The 21,663-nt window shown below is 44.6% G+C and overlaps 1 protein-coding gene across 1 annotated transcript in view; it reads left to right on the top strand.

The window, feature by feature from the left end:
* Nucleotides 1–3,947: 3,947 nt before the first annotated feature.
* LOC109867986 (zinc finger SWIM domain-containing protein 6) overlaps nt 3,948–21,663 on the top strand; it is a 51,783-nt gene continuing 34,067 nt past the window's right edge. The window contains exon 1 of the mRNA XM_020457332.2: nt 3,948–4,423. Coding sequence (XP_020312921.1) covers nt 3,997–4,423 — 427 coding nt within the window. The 5' untranslated portion in view covers nt 3,948–3,996. The remainder of the gene's footprint in view (nt 4,424–21,663) is intronic.

Consider the following 21,663-nt stretch of genomic DNA (forward strand, 5'->3'; position numbering starts at 1 on the left):
GTTTTGGTTACTACATAATTCCATATGTGTTATTTCATAGTTTTGATGTCTTCACTATTATTCTACAATGTAGAAAATAGTACAAACAAAGAAAAAGCCTTGAATGAGTAGATGTGTCCAAACTTTAGACTAGTACTAAAAAATCTATATATATTTTATACAGAATTTCCAGATTCATGTCAGCCATGTTCTCATTGCATGTGAGATTCTTGGAGAGAGAAAGAGAGGACAGTGCATGGTTTATTCAATGGGATTTCAGCCTGATGAAAAGATACAGGGTGGAAAAAAGATTGTAAGGACCATATTACCATAATTAAAAAGTAATTAATTTAAATTGAGAGTCTGTACAATGACATGAATATACAGAATTATATTTAAAACACGAACGGCTGTATTTCTGAGAAAAGATATCCGTAATATGTGTATTTGTGCATTTATTATAAAGTTTGTGTGTGTGTGTTTGCATGTGTCTGCGCGCACGTGCATTTATCTGTATGTGTGGATCACTGTATATTTCTCCCCAGCACCCCACTGCTCCTCCCATGCTGAGGGAATAGGCTCAGTCATCCCAGAGCCTGCCTGGCTGTGTCTGCCTGTCACTGCAGGGTGAGATGAGACAATGGGAAAATATTCAGACACCAGGCTCATATCACTCACCCAGCGTGGAGAAACTGCCGTGTGCAAGCATTGGCAGACGGTAATGTAACTGTAAGTGGATGTTAACATATACGAGAGGAAAATCATTAGATGGAACATAAGAATTTTGAAGGGTTTTTATTGTAGCTGATGAAATGAAGCTGATAAGAGAAGTAACATACAGAGGTATACCAGAGGTATGCCAACACCAACACAGCACAAGGCTAGCTCTGTGGGCATTGATGATGATGATAATAACTACTGTATAAACATCACTATGCACCATTTTGTGCCAGGTATACTCAATTATTTGAAGGAAGTACCAGCAGAGCTGAAATAAAACAGTAAAGTCAAAACAGAGAATCAAAATGGCCGATGACACAGAAAAGCCAGAGTAGGGTCTGTAAACAAACATAGTCCAGTTAATGGCTGCCTGTCTCACAATGAAGAAATCAAACAATACTAAGCTGATCAGAGGCATAGCCACGGGAAAATATTTTTTTTGGTCTGGCCTATGGCGGAAAAACGCCAAGGATGGCCCTGCCTGTCCATTTCTCTGTTATTGTCATCCTAATGGAATCCAGAAAGAACAAAACCCTGTCCTCAAACATTTAAAGATGCAAAGTTATGGGCAGACACAAAACATCCACATCAAATTAAATATTTTTCTTGATCAAATAACATGGAAAACAACCACTTTTTGTGCAGCAGTAATTTACCATCCTTAAAACAACACTTAATGAAAATGTGCATTACTGCACTGTACATAGGCTGGTCATCTATGGTTGTACCTGTAGACTTTCCATCACCATGAAGAAAAACAATGACCAATAAAGTCATTGAATACATTGAGACATCAAGAGGTTTGTGATGATATGATGTGGCTCAGTTGGTAGAGCATGGTGCTTGCCATGCTAGGGTTGTGGGTTTGATTCCCATAGGGTACCAGTATGAAAATGTATACACTCCCTACTGGAAGTAGCTCTGTATAAGAGTGTCTACTAAAATGGAAGAAGAATAAACTTTTCAGTTTTCACATTGAAATACGTTGCACTAGCAAAGTATGTCAAGAAACTGGAAAACATATCAAGCACGTATTTATGTATTATCAGATTAACTCTTTTGTACAGATAATTATCAGACTCAAGTTACAAATACTGGTAAACACCCAAATATATTTAGTTGACATTTTTTCACAAAAATAAAAAAAACTGGGCCATTACTAGTCCTGCATTAGAAGACCAATATAGACGTCTTCAGTGCAGGCATTATTTTTCTGCAGTTTTTTTGCAGCACCTCCACCCCCAACTACTCAACTACTTCCCGCGACTATGATCAGAGGTTTGCCAACACATCAGTGGCCAGCTCGGAGGAAGTTCCCTGTTGCTTCATTTAAATGCTTTCAGGACTTGTCAGATCAGATGAGTTTGTTTTGGCTGGAAATACTCAGATCAATTATCCTGATTAGGGCAGAAGTTACCCGCATGGTGGTGTTTATGAGGCCCGAGTTGGACCCAAGCACACACACACTTTTCTAAATATCCAAAACCACACAAAAATGCACGCGCTGTCCCCCTTGTTAAAAATGTACTTTCTTTTCTGTATGGCTTTCACTTGGCTGACCCGTGTCACCAACACACAAACAATTCAGTACAACACAACTTTATTTCTCCCCTGGGGACAAAACAGAAGGACACTTCTGGGTTCCCCCTGGCTCTCTCCACACTCTATCGAGCTGTGAATCACACTGGGAGATGCCTTGGCATTTCTGCAGGTTAACCATGAGAAATGACCTCTTTTGCACCGTCGATTCCTGCCTGCCTTCAGGGGAGTAGAGAGGCAGGGCAGGGCTGTCCGTTAAGGCCCAGTGACAGCAGCTGGGGGACTTGGTCTGTCTTGTTCCTGTGTAATTACTCATCTCAGTAAGGGGAGAAATGGTAACATGGGGATCTGTCTTTGTGTAACATTGCTGTTGATTGGAATAAATAATATAAAAATAATAAAACATATGAAGATAAACCATAGAAAATAAAATAAGACTTAAGATATAGGGAGAAAGAGCTGAATTCTCCTGCCCTGATATGCAGATGGGTCAATATTCATTGTGAAACATACAGTAAATAACCTACAGATAACCGTAAATAATCCTGAAAAATAGACTTGTCTGAATCTGATGCACCGAATGACATTGCATTGATTGTCCAAAGATTACAACACTCCCTATTTCGGTTGCAATTAGTTACATCACATTTTCTAATCAATTAAGCCTGGCTCCTGGTTGCAGGGTTTTACTGAACACCACTGAGACTCCCACACCAGATTAGATTAACCCCGCTCTGCATCTCTCTCTCACTCTACCCTTCCCTCTTTTCATGCTTCTTTCTCTCTCTCTCTACCTTTCCATCTTTCCATGCCCCCCCCCCCCTCTCTGCACAAACTCCTCCCTTTCCCTCTTTTTCATTTCTCTCACTTTCCCTCTCTCCCCCTCTTCACCTTTTCTTAATTTCCATACACTGATAACAGGCCAAAAACATGTTCCAGAATCAATTTGTGATATATTGCAGCCTAAGCAAAAGGCTAGGACTACTTCACAGGGTAATTATATAGGTGTATCCACTAATAATTAAGCTGTTATAAATCTTGTCAAGGGCCATGTTCCAGTCTTTTCCCCTCAGAAACATGCATTATGGTATGGTTAAAGGAGGCGAGAGACCCAATCAGCTGTGCCATGATCCAAATACACAGCTTTTGTTTCCCAACAAGGAACGTCTCCTTCCAGCCTTCAGGCCTGATAACCACATTCCTTTGGAACTGTAGCCTACGTCACAGAGGGCGTCTCTGTGTTCCGAGCACGCCCGCCCCCTCTCCACGAGGCCTGGCCAACTGACAGTTACAATCACTGTCTTCACCCAACGGCTTCACCCGCTTTAATCCCCCCCTTCACCTCCGTTTTGTCGTGTTTTGCGGCCACGAATGCCTTCTCCGTCTGTCAATCACGAGGGAAATATCCATGGGCGCCAACCAATTTCACTACACCGCCTTTAAATCCTGAACGAAAAAGCTACGTTTTCCCGGCCCCCTCTCAGCTCCTGTCCGAGCCGTCCGCCTCACAAAGGATTTGCCGACGTTCGGGAATTCCGCGTTTCATTCCTTTTTTTAGAGCAGGATAGGCCCGCCCCTTTCTTCATTTGTCAACACAAAGAGGATTTGACAACACTGCTAAAGGACCGCCCATCATGCCCAAATAAGGTTCATTTGCCCATACACGGCAAACAATCGATTCGAGTGTAACATTTTCCCTTCCTTATCCCGTTTATATGGTAGGTTCACTTCCGCCGTTGATGTTAAAGCAGTGCTATCATGGCGGAGCGCGTTCAGCAGCCCCCAGCCAAACGGCTCTGCTGTAGACCGGGTTATAATACGAATTGTAGACAGGGACAACGGGCCGGGGGTACGTTATGTGGCGGTTCGGGTGCGGCCCAAGGTGGGTCGAGCAAAACCCTGAGTCCGGAGTCTCTGTTGGATATCTCGGCCCGGAAAGTGGCCGAGAAGTGGCCGTTTCAACGGGTAGAGGAGCGTTTTGAACGGATCCCGGAGCCTGTACAGAGAAGGATCGTTTACTGGTCGTTCCCCAGGAGTGAACGGGAGATCTGCATGTATTCTTCGTTCAATACGGGGGGAGAGGACAGTGGAACTAGCGGGGAAAATAGTGATGAGACGCGGCTGCCTTTCAGACGAGGTATCGCTCTGTTGGAGAGCGACTGTGTGGACAACGTATTGCAAGTCGGTGAGTGGATGGACCCAAGCGTATGAAAAATAACGTTATTTTATTTATGGAGTTTTCATGGCAAACAACCAGAGTTTGAAATATTTTTCAAAAGCACCAAGAAATGAAAAAGGAAGTGTGTTGAATTAGGTTTCAACAAAGGATTGAATGAGGCGACAAAGGGAGCTTTTACATCGCGGATACGTTGGCGAGGCTCCTTTTTTTAAACTAAAACCAAAATGCATTCCTCTAACAATAGAAATAGCTATTATTAGCCTATGCACAGTTGTCTATGTTCTATGTCGATACATTTAGCCCAAATGTCTATGTAGCATAATACATGTGTTTGCTTATGCATGACGGGATTTTTTTGTTGTTGTTGCTTGGGTGAAAAATAACCATTACGGAAGTAAACGGTGGGATTTAATAAATGTGCCCGTATACTTGGCTCGCATTCGAACATTTGATTCATATACGCATTTAGCCAGCCTCAAATAGTTTTTTTTGTATACTTTCAACTGAAAGGGGCGATGCTTTTCTGGGCACTGTGTGTCGAGAAGACGTTCAGGGCTGAGCCTTGTCGACTGTGTTTATTTTCCGAAGTGAAAGGCATGGGGGAGGATTTCTGGCTAAGCCAGCTAGAACATAGAGCTCTCAGCTGAATTGACAGTTCTTTCTACATATATGCCAAACTATTTCATAACTAGAAATATGTTTAGTGAAACAATAACACAGCAACCTGTCGTGTATTCAAAGCATTTTCTATTTGAGTAGCTGCGAAATACCAGTATTTCATGTTGTTTTCGTAACACAGCCTTGACTGGGTGTCGTATTTACCCAGTGCGCATATCAAACAGCCGTGAGGCATTCCGAATGAAAGCATTGGTACTTTGTTCCCATTTTCATGTTCATTTGTGTCTTTTCAGCTTCCTGTCATCCTCCAAAGGGAAGGCAAACAACAAACGCGTCTTTTAATTTATTTTTACTGCTATTTTGGAAAAGGGTGGGAGGAATGGTGATTTAAAGCCACATAGACTATTTCTAAATGGACATTGAAATGCACCAATTTGCAGCTAATTGGGTCAAGTGTGTTTCTTTCTTTCACTGTTGTTTTACTAAATGTTCTGACACCAGGAAAACACCGACACGTAATTGTAATAATCACCAGCAGGCCCTACCTACCAAAACGTAGCATATATACTCATATGAACGCATGGCCATGTATTTTACCCCCTGACTGATGGTAAGCTACCTGCTGGGCTCCCTCTGTATTCCAACTCATATACCACCTTAGTTAGTTCATTAGGGCTCTCCATCCCCGCCCTGGGAAAGCGTTCAGCGTTCTAATCCCATTACTCTATGTGGTTAATCTGAATTGTAATGCAATCTGCAAACGTAATTTTCTGCATGGCCATCCATCCCTCTCTGTCCCCTCCTCCCTCTGAACGTGTCGCAGTGGCTTGGCTGGGCTTTGTGCCCTAGCCACAGTGCCAACAGGGCGCCAGGCTGCTGACTATATAACAGATACTATAGGCCCAGGCAGGCCTGTGTCTTTGTCTAGTATATATGCTAAATAAAATACAAATGAATAAATAGGCAAAGCACAGCTACAGTATCTACTCTTGTCTCTCTACTCTTTATTGGGGAAGAAATAATAAGGTGTATATATACACATTAGAATGCAGTGTGTCATTTTTTTCCCACCGAAAACCAGGTTAAGGAATATGATTTTGCCTGCCAATAATGTAATAATAATATGGTGGTTAAGCAGGCAGTTAACCTAAACATATTCTCTGTGTGTGTGAGCTTGCACACGATAGCACATAGTGCTCAATCTGCATGCTAGCAATGGAGAATGACAGAAGAAATTGTGCCAGGAAGTGATAAATAAAAGATGCAATCTTCCCTCGCGGGCTGCAGCTAGGGAAGGGAGAAGAGAGCGAAGGAGAGAAGAAAAGACTGGGTCGCTGTGATCAGACCTGGGAGAGAAGATCAGTTACACATCTGTTTGGCACACATCCATATGTACAGTATAGTATACAGTACACAACCTCTCTACACAGGAAACACACACACACAGTATATGTGTAGGTTAACTGCCTGCTTAACAACCATATTATTATTATTATTACATTATTCCTTAACATGGTTTTGGATGAAAAAAGGACATACTGCATTCTATGGTATATATGACTCCGCTAAACACCCTGACGGTCACTGTCAGGTGTCCCAGGCAGTATGGTTCATCCCAGGGCCATAGGAGAGGCTCTACCTATCTGGCCTGCTCAGGTCCTGCTGATTGGAAAGCTGCTTATCTGATAGCCAACCCATAGTAAACATGTCATGAACACGATTGCCTCGACGCACGCGCGCACACACACCACACACACCCGACAGGATATGGCTGCCCGGCGCTTCTCTCTCTCTCAGAGATCTATCCACTGCTGTTAGCAGTCTATGAACACCGACACGTTGCAGTGTGTGTCTGTGTGAATAAATACACGTGTGTCTGTGTGTTCGCTATGCAAGCACGTGCAGGCCAACCAGAGGCCTTTTCCATATGGGCATGTGACACACAGTACAGTGATAAGACGGATCTAGAAAAGGAAAGTGGGCGGAAAATAAAGAATATGAAGAGAGAACTATTAGCCTATTGATAACCAATGAATTCATACAGGCCTACAAGGTTATTATTATGCATTATCTTGTCATCCTCCAATAACGGGCTAGAAATATTATAAACGTGTAATACACCATTGTCTTTCTATTCACAAATATATTATTAATGTCTGTGGTGTATATCATTGATCAAACATTTATAACCTCATTATTAGAAGTTGATATTCATTATCCCCTTTTATAAATACATTATCCTGGCCTCCTCTCTGAGCATATGTCTCGTCAACATTTATTCAGCTTGTAGAGCAGCTCTTACGCCCCTCCCACAACACCCCACAGGGCCGCGTTAAACCCCTCCCCCTCTCCTTTACCTCCATTACCCGTCTTGCTCTCTGTCTCCCGCACTCTCTCTCTGTCTGTTTCCATCTGTTCTAGGAGGCCAGGGTTTGTCAACACTGATCCTATTAGCTGCGAGTGTCTGTCTTATTGATGGGAAATATGGCCTCTAGCTCCTCCCCCCTACTCCTTACTCATCTACTGCTGAGTCAGAACATTGGGGGATTCGAGTGAGATGTTGTGGTGTGCGCGTATGGGGGGGGGGATGATGTCGTCTTCTGGTTATGATTATCACATTCTAGAGAGGTTTTATAGGGAAGTTTTACTCTTAGTGAAGTCGTTACAAATTTTTTGTCGACAGATTGCAGGCTAGTGGGAAGTGCGTGTACCTGTGACTCGCTCTCAGTTCTTCATTGACCAGTATCAATAGTGTTGTTTGGAGATTTAACATGACCTGACATTACAGGTGAATATGTTGCTAGATAAAGATACAAGCATAAAGATACAAGACGTGCGTGCGGCCACGTTGCCTCTGACGATATGACACAGGGCCAGAAAGGGGAACATTGGGGTTGCAACTTCATCCAGAAATGATTGGCATTAAGGCTGTCCGACATAAGATATGCGAGTGATGTAGACCCAGCCTATCATCAGACAGGGAGCCGGGCCTGTTTTTTTAGTTGTTGTGTAAACCCCAGCAGCATTTACACTTTTCTCTGTCAGTGGGCTGAGCTCTTTATAACCATGCAGGCCCTACGCACCGCTAGTCATGCATGGCAGCATAGCACACTGCCATTTTAAGCCCAGAAATGCCAGAATCCACATATCAGGGCCAAGGTCTACAGGCTTGAACCTAACTGCCTGGCTGTTTCTCTGTCCTCTGAAGTGACTTCATTTCTGTCTCCCGCCCTTCTTCTGTGCTGATCTGAGAGAGATGAGCCGGTGAAAGGCATGATGGGCCTCCGCCGTGCCGCTTTGACCCGTCAACTCTTTTCAGGTCTGTACAGTTGGAGAGGACGCAGAGGGTGTGTGTGTGTGTGAGATAAATGAGTCAGCTGTGCCGCTCCTACTGTCCCTCCCTGCTTCACCAAGCTAAGAATAGTGCGTTTGGCAACTCATAATAAAACCACTTTGTCTTGTGTGTTTCTGTTAGATACTTCTTTATTTAGAGCTTCTATTCTGTACACCTCACTTATTCAGGCCTACAGCTACTTTCTGTTCTGTTCACCCCAGGCTAACGTCATAAGAACATCACTGAGATTACTGAGGTTATCATCACTCATTCAATATTATATTGCAGCGCTTCACTGTGAGGAAGACGTGGCTTCATTTAAAAGGAGTGTGTGTGTGTGCCGGCTCTACCCTGACTCTACCCCGACTCTACCCCGTCTCTACCCTGACTCTACCCCGACTAACCCAGTGCGCTACCCCTCCAGAAGGCCCTGTATAGGCATGCGTGGACATTTCTGACATTTCGTACACAGAAGTGCAGAATTTAATACTTGGCACTTAAATCTGGCATGGGCCTGTTGAGGTAGAGGCTGTAGGGGCACTGGGCTGATGGGGTTGAGGGGAGGAGAGGACAGGCAAGGTATGAAGGGCATACTTGGGAACTCAGTATCAAAGCCGGAGCTGTTATAGCTGGTAGTCCTCTGATGTTTCATAGACACGGGAAAGAGGAAGGCACACTGGTGCAGATATAGATAGACCCAGCCTTCCTCATGGTTCCGTTTCATCCTGACATGTGAGGCTTCAGTGCATCCTGTTGGTCAGTGGTTCGAGCTGGGAGCTGTGGTCGGGTCCTGGCGTGGAGGATGGCGGAGTGTCACCCCACAGTGAAATCTCACCTCGCGTCTTCAGACCACAGACTCTCACACGGGGCATCGATGTCCCCCTGCTACATCTAGCTAAAACCAGACTACAGCGCGGTACACTCGCACTCGTTTAGATTGGAGCTCCTACAGCTACCTTCCTTGTTCCTCTTGAAAGGACCTCTGACGACTCCTTCTGGACCTAAGAATCGTAGCCTGACCTAAAGGATGCCTTTTTTTTGTGCACAGATCAGCCTTTATTTATCCCATGCGTTTATTTAGAATGCCATTTTGCTACTGGCACACAGAACCCTATGTTCATTGTAGTGTTAGCCAGAAGGCCAATGTTCAGTGTGCCAGAAGGCTAACGTTTTGATCCAGACAAGGTTTAGTAGTAAAGGAAGACCAGGATGGCAGAACAGGCTTGATATGATCTCCAGCTACCAGACCAGTGTTCAGAGTAATAATGCTATAATGGTAGAACAATGTCACATTGTTTAATAATGACACGTTCATATCCTCCATCGTGTCTCAGTCAGACCAGTGTTGACCTTTCCCTTCCTATCATTATGGCTGCTCCTGTTCACACTCATTAGCAGCTAAGTACCTCAGTTAAGAGGTCTGCACACACACACACACACGCACGCTCCCTGACCCCCAACCCAAGTGCTTTGAAGTGTGGCCTGTCATATGGAATCTATATAACACACACCTGTACATATGGCAGAGTTCTATACAGCCGGTTATGGCTCACACACCAGACAATGCCTTATGGGGATATGTACGGTATGAGTGGGGGAGGTTGGCTAGGCTTTAGTAGTGTGTGTCTGATTGTTATGTGAGAGATGTGGCCCAGCCTGTTGGTGAATTCCACTGTGGTAGGTAGAGGGGGGAGATTTTGAAATGATGGCGTTGAACACACAATAGAATACACTCAATAGAATGTACATAACAGAATGGAGACTAGAGAATAGTGTACACTGAATAGAATGTACATAACAGAATGGAGACTAGAGAATAGTGTACACTGAATAGAATGTACATAACAGAATGGAGACTAGAGAATAGTGTACACTGAATAGAATGTACATAACAGAATGGAGACTAGAGAATAGTGTACACTGAATAGAATGTACATAACAGAATGGAGACTAGAGAATAGTGTACACTGAATAGAATGTACATAACAGAATGGAGACTAGAGAATAGTGTACACTGAATAGAATGTACATAACAGAATGGAGACTAGATAATAGTGTACACTCAATAGAATGTACATAACAGAATGGAGACTAGAGAATAGTGTACACTGAATAGAATGTACATAACAGAATGGAGACTAGAGAATAGTGTACACTCAATATAATGTACATAACAGAATGGAGACTAGAGAATAGTGTACACTGAATAGAATGTAGATAGGATAATGCAGATCGTCTAGACAGACTTGTTTAATGAGGCTATTGTTTGGATAGGGTTTCAGAAGACCAGAATGGTAGTAGTGATATACACACATTTCCCCTCTCTCTCTCTCACGCACACACCTACATTCACACACTGCAGTGCACGTGAACCCCGCGGCCCTACCAGATACAGTATATGCACCGATTTAATGCTGGCTATAATTATCTGCCCAATCAATGTTCTGGAGTGCACCCTCCGAACGAACACACACACACACACACACACACACACAGAGAGAGAGAGCAAATGGAGACTCTTTTGTTTGTGCCTCATATGATCAATTTGTATTGAAGCTGCAGTAGGAATAGGCAGTGAACCGAGGCATAACTGCACCACACAGAAAGGGGCATCACTCACATTATAGCAGAAAAGTATAGATCTGGACAACCTACATAAATATGAAGCATTTTCGAGACTTCCAAGTTAGTCTGAAATACATTACCAACAGGCAGAGGTGGAGATGTGGACCTATCTAGTCTTTTCTTAGATAGGTAAATATTTCATAAGATTGTGGCAAAGAAAATACTGTATGTGCTAGTATTGTAGTATTGTAGTGGTTCTGCAGTAGTGCTAGTTCAAGTGGGAGGATGAAAGAGAGAGAGAGGCCAATGGGAGGGAGGGATTACAGTAAAAGCGAGTGGGAAAAGAGGTATAGAAAGGAGAGGGGGAGGAAGAGAGGCTGCCAGGATAGATTTTTATTTAGTCACATGAGCTCCAACAGTTTAGGTGTGAATTAACCAAAAAAATAAAATAATAATAATAATAATAATAATATATACATGTTTACAACTGACAATGATACATGTAAATGTCCATTGGGGTGTGGGCATGTGGTTTGACCATTTCAGATCCTCAGAGACGTGTCTCCATGGCTGACCCGTTGAGGAGGATGGTTACTAGCCTGGTACCTCCTGAACTCCACAATCAGCTCCTTTTGTTTCGCTGATGTTGAAGGGGAGGTTGTTTACCTGGCACCACACCGTCAGAGTGCCTACCTCCTCCCTGTCGGCCGTCTCGTCGTAGTTGGTAATCAGGCCTACTACTGTCGTGTCGTCAGCGAACTTGATGATGGAGTTGGAAGAGACCACACAGTCAAGGGTATACAGGAAGTACAGGAGAGCGGATTGGAGAGGGTGGAGTGTGTTGGGGAGGGAGGAAGTGATGTAGTCTTAGACTGGCCTCTCAAAGCACTTCATGATGACAGAAGTGAGAGCTGCGGGTCAGTAGTCATTCAGTTCAGTTACTTTCCCTTTCTTGGGCACTGGGATGATAGTGGATGTCTTGAAGCAGGTCGGGATAACGGCCTGAGCCAGAGAGAGATTGAAAATGTCCAAAAACACAACAGCTACCCGGCCTGCGCATGCACAGAGGGCGCGGCTAGGGTTGCCGTCTGGGCCAGCTGCCTTGCGAGGCTTAACACGTTTGAATGACCTACGTACGTCCTTCGTGGAGAACGTAAGCGCGTAGCCCTGGTTGTCTTCAGGGGCTTTCCTCGGCAGCTCAGTCGTTTTGCTTGAAGCGCGATTAAAAAGGTGTTTAGCTTGTTCGGTAGGGTGGCGTTTGTGTTCGGCGGGACTGGCTTTCTTTTTGTAATCTGTGATCGTTAGAAGCCCCGGCCACATACGCCTCGTATCCATCCCTCTGAGTTGCTCGTCCCCTTTGTCCCTGTACTTGTGTCTCGCCATCTTGATCGATCTGTGCAGGTCGTATTTGTACTGTTTAACCATACAATTGTCCCCGGTCAGCTTGCTGTGTTTATAAGCAGCATCTCTCTCCTTCAGTTCCCTGACAAGTTTGCCATCAATCCACGGTTTTTGATTCGGGTATGTTTTGAAAGACACTGTCGCTATCACGTCATCTATGCATTTTTTAAATGAATCTGGTAACTGGGTTGGTGTATTCATTGATGTTATCCCCAGAGGCGACCTGGAACATATTCTAGCCCACGTGATCAAAACAGTCTTGGAGCATGGATTCTAATTGGTCAGACCAGCTAGACCATTGTTCCGCCGTCTCTGGGAAGGTCGGGTAGACCGTAGCACCCATTGATGCATATTCCAATAGTTCTACCTGGGTGCATGAAGTAATGCACAAAAACAAACTGAGTAAGAACATGTAGATCAACACTAGAAAAAGTAGAAACTCGCAATGTTTTGTAGGAGCTGGAGGGGAGGCGCCATCCGTCAGCGCCATCTTATTCTGTTGAATAGAGGTGGAGGTGAAAAGTTTCCTTTGGTATTGTGTCCCGTGTGTAAATCCTGTCTAGTTTTCCTGTTGTTTCGTTCTGAGTTTTGGAGTTCTGCCTAGGTATTTTCCATCTCTGTGTCAGACTCTGTGTGGAATGTGGCTGAAATTCCCAAACAACACAATTTACCCCCTGAGTCCTGGATTCAGGAGGAAAAGTACAGATGAGAGCGAAAGCAAACACACACACACACACACACACACACACACATACACACTGCATAATGGTAGGTGAATGTTTGTCTCTGCAGTCAGCAGGTGTGTGTGTATGTGTGTTTTAGCTGTGTGTGTGTGTGTGGTAGGTTTTTTTCTCTTTTGTTAGGCTACTGTTTGATCAATCTCATAGACCTGAAGGTTTGTTTTCCTCTCTATCTCTCCATCCCTCTCATCCTGACCTGTATCCCTCCACCATAACTCTGTCCATCGTTAACCTTCATCAGAGGGGAGGATGGGAGAGGGGAAAGCAGATGTACCCCAGTCTAGATTTTATCTCTCACTTCTTATCAGATGTACAGACCCCATCTATTACCCCATTATTACACACACACACACACACACACACACACACACACACACACACACACACACACACACACACACACACACACACACACACACACACACACACACACACACACACACACACACACACACACACACACACACACACACACACACACACACACACACGGGTGCTGCTACTGACAACTAGTAAACACACTGTCACCCATTGGCCTCCCTTAAAGGGAATGTGTGTCTGTAGAGGATTATTTGTTCCCACAGAGCGCTGAGCAAGTCAAAGCCTGCCGCTCCTAAAGCATCATGGGAATACTGGGCCCCATGGAATGGTCTCCAAAGAACAACAAACGCAACACCCATCCAACTCTGGCAGCATGGAACTCTGGGACTATGGAACCCCTATCTGGGCCAACAACTACCTGCCTGCCTGCAACATTCCAAGCACACCATGCATGACACTATTCCGGAACAGGGTCCTCCCTTCCAGCATTGGGGAACATCCCACATGTATTTTTATGGGCACAAGCACTGTTCATGACACAAACTCTTCACACCCCCCTTGTTGGTGGAGAGAATGTTACATTCTATACATTTTGCCACGTCTGTGTATTCATGCGATATTTGAGTGACAAAAAAATTACAACAATATCGATGGGCTAAAAAAACTAAATAAAATAAAAATATTAGCTGACTTTAGCGGACATTTCTGACAAGTAAAAAATAGCTCTCTAAGGTACAGTGGTAAGAAAATGTATGTGAAGCCTTTGGAAATACCTGGATTTCATAAAATTGTATCTGATCTCCATTTAGGTCACAACAAAACACAGTATGTTTAAACTAATAACACCCAAACAATTATATGTTTTCATGTCTTTATTGAACACACTGTGTAAACATTCACAATGCAGGGTGGAACAAGTATGTGAACCCTTGAATTTAATAACTGGTTGACCCTCCTTTGGAAGCAATAACCTCAACCAAACGTTTTCTGTAGTTGCGGATCAGACCTGCACAATAAGGAATTTTGGACCATTCCTCTTTACAAAACTGTTTCAGTTCAGCAATATTCTTGGGATGTCTGGTGTGAACTGTTCTCTTGAGGTCATCCCACAGCATCTCAATCGGGTTGAGGTCAGGACTCTGACTGGGCCACTCCAGAAGGCGTATTTTGTTGAAGCCATTCTGTTGTTCATTTACTTCTTTGTTGTCCTGTTGCATCACCCAACTTCTGTTGAGCTTCAATTGGGAGAACAGATAGCCTAACATTCCCCTGCAAAATGTCTTGATAAACTTAGGAATTCATTTTTCCGTAGATGATAGCAAGCTGTCCAGGCCCTGAGGCAACAAAGCAGCCCCAAACCATGATGTTCCCTCCACCATACTTTACAGTTGGTATGAGGTTTTGATGTTGGTGTGCTGTGCCTTTTTTTCTCCACACATAGTGTGGTGTGTTCCTTCCAAACAACTCAACTGTAGTTTCAGCTGTCCACAGAATATTTTGCCAGCAGCGCTGTGGAACATCCAGGCGCACTTTTGTAAACTTCAGACGTGCTACAATGTTTCTTTTGGACAACAGTGGCTTCTTCTGTGTTGTCCTCCCATGAACACCATTCTTGTTTAGTGTTTTACGTTTCGTAGACTCGTCAACAGAGATGTTAGCATGTTCCAGAGATTTCTGTAAGTCTTTAGCTGACACTCTAGGATTCTTCTTAACATCAGACCACTTCCGGCGCCGACAGAGATGGCCACCTCGCTTCGCGGGAAACGAAGCGGTGTTCTGGTCAGACTCCGGAGACGGGCACATCGTGCACCACTCCCTAGCATTCTTCTCGCCAATGTCCAGTCTCTTGACAACAAGGTTGATGAAATCTGAGCACGGGTAGCATTTCCAGAGGTACATCAGAGACTGTAACATTCTTTGCTTCACGGAAACATGGCTCACTGGAGAGACGCTATCGGAGTCGGTGCAGCCAGCTGGTTTCTCCACGCATCGCGCCGACAGAAACAAACATATTTCTGGTAAGAAGAGGGGTGGGGGCGTATGCTTCATGGTTAACGTGACGTGGTGTTATCATAACAACATACAGGAACTCAAGTCCTTCTGTTCACCTGATTTAGAATTCCTCACAATCAAATGTCGACCGCATTATTTACCAAGGGAATTCTCTTAGACTATAATCACAGCCGTATATATTCCCCCCCAAGCAGACACATCGATGGCTCTGAACGAACTTTATTTGACTCTTTGCAAACTGGAATCCATATATCCGGAGGCTGCATTCATTGTAGCTAGGGATTTTAGCAAGGCTAATCTGAAAACAAGACTCCCTAAATTTTATCAGCATATCGATTGCTCAACCAGGGCTGGAAAAACCTTGGATCATTGCTATTCCAACTTCCGCGACGCATATAAGGAAGCCCCGCTCTCCTTTCGGAAAAGCTGACCACGACTCCATTTTGTTGATCCCTGCCTACAGACAGAAACTAAAACAAGAAGCTCCCGCGCTGAGGTCTGTTCAACGCTGGTCCGACCAATCTGATTCCACACTCCAAGACTGCTTCCATCACATGGACTGGGATATGTTTCGTATTGCGTCAGACAACAACATTGACGAATACGCTGATTCGGTGAGCGAGTTCACTAGAACGTGCGTTGAAGATGTCGTTCCCATAGCAACGATTAAAACATTCCCAAACCAGAAACCGTGGATTGATGGCAGCATTCGCGTGAAACTGAAAGCGCGAACCACTGCTTTTAATCAGGGCAAGGTGACCGGAAACATGACCGAATACAAACAGTGTAACTATTCCCTCCGCAAGGCAATCAAACAAGCTAAGCGTCAGTATAGAGACAAAGTAGAATCTCAATTCAACGGCTCAGACACAAGAGGTATGTGGCAGGGTCTACAGTCAATCACGGATTACAAAAAGAAAACCAGCCCCGTCACGGACCAGGATGTCTTGCTCCCAGGCAGACTAAATAACTTTTTTGCCCGCTTTGAGGAAAATACAGCTCCACTGACACTGCCCGCAACTAAAACATGCGGACTCTCCTTCACTGCAGCCGACGTGAGGAAAACATTTAAACGTGTCAACCCAAGGCTGCAGGCCCAGACGGCATCCCCAGCCGCGCCCTCAGAGCATGCGCAGACCAGCTGGCTGGTGTGTTTACGGACATATTCAATCAATCCCTATCCCAGTCTGTTGTTCCCACATGCTTCAAGAGGGCCACCATTGTTCCTGTTCCCAAGAAAGCTAAGATAACTGAGCTAAACGACTACCGCCCGTAGCACTCACTTCCGTCATCATGAAGTGCTTTGAGAGACTAGTCAAGGACCATATCACCTCCACCCTACCTGACACCCTAGACCCACTCCAATTTTCTTACCGCCCAAATAGGTCCACAGACGATGCAATCTCAACCACACTGCACACTGCCCTAACCAATCTGGACAAGAGGAATACCTATGTGAGAATGCTGTTCATCGATACAGCTCGGCATTTAACACCATAGTGCCCTCAAAGCTCGTCATCAAGCTCGAGACCCTGGGTCTCGACCCCGCCCTGTGCAACTGGGTACTGGACTTCCTGACGGGCCGCCCCCGGGTGGTGAGGGTAGGCAACAACATCTCCACCCCGCTGATCCTCAACACTGGGGCCCCACAAGGGTGCGTTCTGAGCCCTCTCCTGTACTCCCTGTTCACCCACGACTGCGTGGCCACGCACGCCTCCAACTCAATCATCAAGTTTGCGGACGACACAACAGTGGTAGGCTTGATTACCAACAACGACGAGACGGCCTACAGGGAGGAGGTGAGGGCCCTCGGAGTGTGGTGTCAGGAAAATAACCTCACACTCAACGTCAACAAAACTAAGGAGATGATTGTGGACTTCAGGAAACAGCAGAGGGAACACCCCCCTATCCACATCGATGGAACAGTAGTGGAGAGGGTAGTAAGTTTTAAGTTCCTCGGCGTACACATCACAGACAAACTGAATTGGTCCACCCACACAGACAGCATCGTGAAGAAGGCGCAGCAGCGCCTCTTCAACCTCTGGAGGCTGAAGAAATTCGGCTTGTCACCAAAAGCACTCACAAACTTCTACAGATGCACAATCGAGAGCATCCTGTCGGGCTGTATCACCGCCTGGTACGGCAACTGCTCCGCCCACAACCGTAAGGCTCTCCAGAGGGTAGTGAGGTCTGCACAACTCATCACCGGGGGCAAACTACCTGCCCTCCAGGACACCTACACCACCCGATGTCACAGGAAGGCCATAAAGATCATCAAGGACAACAACCACCCGAGCCACTGCCTGTTCACCCCGCTATCATCCAGAAGGCGAGGTTAGTACAGGTGCGTCAAAGCTGGGACCGAGAGACTGAAAAACAGCTTCTATCTCAAGGCCATCAGACTGTTAAACAGCCACCACTAACATTGAGTGGCTGCTGCCAACACACTGACTCAACTTCAGCCACTTTAATAATGGGAATTGATGGGAAATGATGTAAATATATCACTAGCCACTTTAAACAATGCTACTTAATATAATGTTTACATACCCTACATTATCCATCTCATATGTATACGTATATACTGTACTCTATATCATCTACTGCATCTTTATGTAATACATGTATCACTAGCCACTTTAACTATGCCACTTTGTTTACATACTCATCTCATATGTACAGTGCCTTGCGAAAGTATTCGGCCCCCTTGAACTTTGCGACCTTTTGCCACATTTCAGGCTTCAAACATAAAGATATAAAACTGTATTTTTTTGTGAAGAATCAACAACAAGTGGGACACAATCATGAAGTGGAACGACATTTATTGGATATTTCAAACTTTTTTAACAAATCAAAAACAGAAAAATTGGGCGTGCAAAATTATTCAGCCCCTTTACTTTCAGTGCAGCAAACTCTCTCCAGAAGTTCAGTGAGGATCTCTGAATGATCCAATGTTGACCTAAATGACTAATGATGATAAATACAATCCACCTGTGTGTAATCAAGTCTCCGTATAAATGCACCTGCACTGTGATGGTCTCAGAGGTCCGTTAAAAGCGCAGAGAGCATCATGAAGAACAAGGAACACACCAGGCAGGTCCGAGATACTGTTGTGAAGAAGTTTAAAGCCGGATTTGAATACAAAAAGATTTCCCAAGCTTTAAACATCCCAAGGAGCACTGTGCAAGCGATAATATTGAAATGGAAGGAGTATCAGACCACTGCAAATCTACCAAGACCTGGCCGTCCCTCTAAACTTTCAGCTCATACAAGGAGAAGACTGATCAGAGATGCAGCCAAGAGGCCCATGATCACTCTGGATGAACTGCAGAGATCTACAGCTGAGGTGGGAGACTCTGTCCATAGGACAACAATCAGTCGTATATTGCACAAATCTGGCCTTTATGGAAGAGTGGCAAGAAGAAAGCCATTTCTTAAAGATATCCATAAAAAGTGTTGTTTAAAGTTTGCCACAAGCCACCTGGGAGACACACCAAACATGTGGAAGAAGGTGCTCTGGTCAGATGAAACCAAAATGGAACTTTTTGGCAACAATGCAAAACGTTATGTTTGGCGTAAAAGCAACACAGCTCATCACCCTGACCCCACCATCCCCACTGTCAAACATGGTGGTGGCAGCATCATGGTTTGGGCCTGCTTTTCTTCAGCAGGGACAGGGAAGATGGTTAAAATTGATGGGAAGATGGATGGAGCCAAATACAGGACCATTCTGGAAGAAAACCTGATGGAGTCTGCAAAAGCTGAGACTGGGACGGAGATTTGTCTTCCAACAAGACAATGATCCAAAACATAAAGCAAAATCTACAATGGAATGGTTCAAAAATAAACATATCCAGGTGTTAGAATGGTCAAGTCAAAGTCCAGACCTTAATCCAATCGAGAATCTGTGCAAAGAACTGAAAACTGCTGTTCACAAATGCTCTCCATCCAACCTCACTGAGCTTGAGCTGTTTTGCAAGGAATGGGAAAAAATTTCAGTCTCTCGATGTGCAAAACTGATAGAGACATACCCCAAGCGACTTACAGCTGTAATCGCAGCAAAAGGTGGCGCTACAAAGTATTAACTTAAGGGGGCTGAATAATTTTGCACGCCCAATTTTTCAGTTTTTGATTTGTTAAAAAAGTTTGAAATATCCAATAAATGTCGTTCCACTTCATGATTGTGTCCCACTTGTTGTTGATTCTTCACAAAAAAATACAGTTTTATATCTTTATGTTTGAAACCTGAAATGTGGCAAAAGGTCGCAAAGTTCAAGGGGGCCGAATACTTTCGCAAGGCACTGTATATACTGCACTCAATACCATCTACTGTATCTTGCCTATGCCGCTCTGTACCATCACTCATTCATATATCTTTATGTACATATTCTTTATCCCCTTACACTTGTGTCTATAAGGTAGTAGTTTTGGAATTGTTAGCTAGATTACTTGTTGGTTATTACTGCATTGTCGGAACTAGAAGCACAAGCATTTCGCTACACTCGCATTAACATCTGCTAACCATGTGTATGTGACAAATCAAATTTGATTCAATTTAATTCATTGAGCGTTCTGCACTGTGCTCTTGCAGTCATCTTTGCAGGATAGCTACTCATAGGGAGAGTAGCAACAGTGCTGAACTTTCTCAATTTATAGACCATTTGTTTTACCATGGACTGATGAACATCAAGGGTTTTAGAGATACTTTTGTAACCCTTTCCAGCTTTATATGCAAGCCAAAAATTCGTAATTTTTAGGTCTTCTGTGATCTCTTTTGTTCGAGGCACGGTTCACATCATAATTGTGAATAGCAAGCTCAACGTTTGTGAGTGTTTTTATAGGGCAAGGCAGCTCTAACCAACATCTCCATTCTCCTCTCATTGATTGGTCTCCAGGTTATCTGACTCCTGACTCCAATTAGCTTTTGGACTGACAATGTTTAAATGATGTATTCAATATAGACAAGAAAATACAATAATGTGTGCGTTATTAGTTTAAGCGCACTGTGTTTGTCTATTGTTGTGACTTAGATGAAGATCAGATCAAATTTGATGACCAATTTATGCAGAAATCCAGGTAATTCCAAAGGGTTCACTTTTTCTTGCCACTCTAAGTACTGACTAACATGACAAGAGGAACTGATGATGCACTACCTCGTTTCCAAATTGCACCTTGTACATGCTACTATTACGACGTTCAAGAGTTAGTTTAAAGCCGGTGTCACGCCCTGGTCTTAGTATTTTGTGTTTTCTTTCTTTATTTGGCCAGGCCAGGGTGTGACATGGGTTTATTTTGTGGTGTGTTTTTGTATTGGGGTTGTAATAGGTATTGGGATTGTGGCTTAGTAGGGTTGTCTAGTAAAGTCTATGGTTGCCTGAGGCGGTTCTCAATCAGAGGCAGGTGATTCTCGTTGTCTCTGATTGGGAACCATATTTAGGCAGCCATATTCTTTGAGTGTTTCGTGGGTGATTGTTCCTGTCTCTGTGTTTGTTGTCACAAGATAGGCGGTATAGGTTTTCACGTTCCGTTTGTTGTTTTGTATATTTAAGTTATTTCATGTATAGTGCATTTTTTCCTTTGACGGAAGAAAACCGTAACAGAATCACCCACCACACCAGGACCAAGCGGCGTGGTGACAGGCGGCGGCAGCAGGAGCTACGAAGGTAGGAATATACGACTTGGGAGGAAATAGACAGGTGGGCGGTCGACCCAGAGAGAGTGCCGGAGCCCGCCTGGGATTTGCTGGAGCAGTGCGAGGAGGGCTATAGGAGAATGGAGTTGAAGAGACAAGCATGGCGGCGCAGAAGGAAGCCCGAGAGTCAGCCCCAAAAATGTATTGGGGGGGGGCTCAGGGAGAGTGTGGCAGAGTCAGAGTTCAGACCTGAGCCAACTCCCCCTGTTTACCGTAAGGAGCCATGGATGTTATCGGAGCTATCGGCGAAGCTGAGGGCTGAGTCTGAGAGGGTCGAGGAATTATTGGACAGAATGGAGGAGAGTGCACGGATGGGAGATGATGAGACACTCGAGGAGGTGTTAATAGAATTGGAGGAGAGTGAAGAGAGAGAGCAGTTGATTTGGCGTAGTATGCAAGATATTCGCCCGATGGAGCGTGTCGGGGATTTGATGGCACCTGGGTCAGCGCTCCATACTCGTCCTGAGGTGCGTGTTAGTCGGCTGGTGAAGATTGTGCCAGCCTCACGCACCAGGCCTCCTGTACACCTCCCTAGTCTTGCACGTCCTGTGCCAGTCCTGCT

Source organism: Oncorhynchus kisutch, linkage group LG23 (assembly GCF_002021735.2).
Source record: "Oncorhynchus kisutch isolate 150728-3 linkage group LG23, Okis_V2, whole genome shotgun sequence".
In the NCBI taxonomy this organism is placed as follows: Eukaryota; Metazoa; Chordata; class Actinopteri; order Salmoniformes; family Salmonidae; genus Oncorhynchus; species Oncorhynchus kisutch.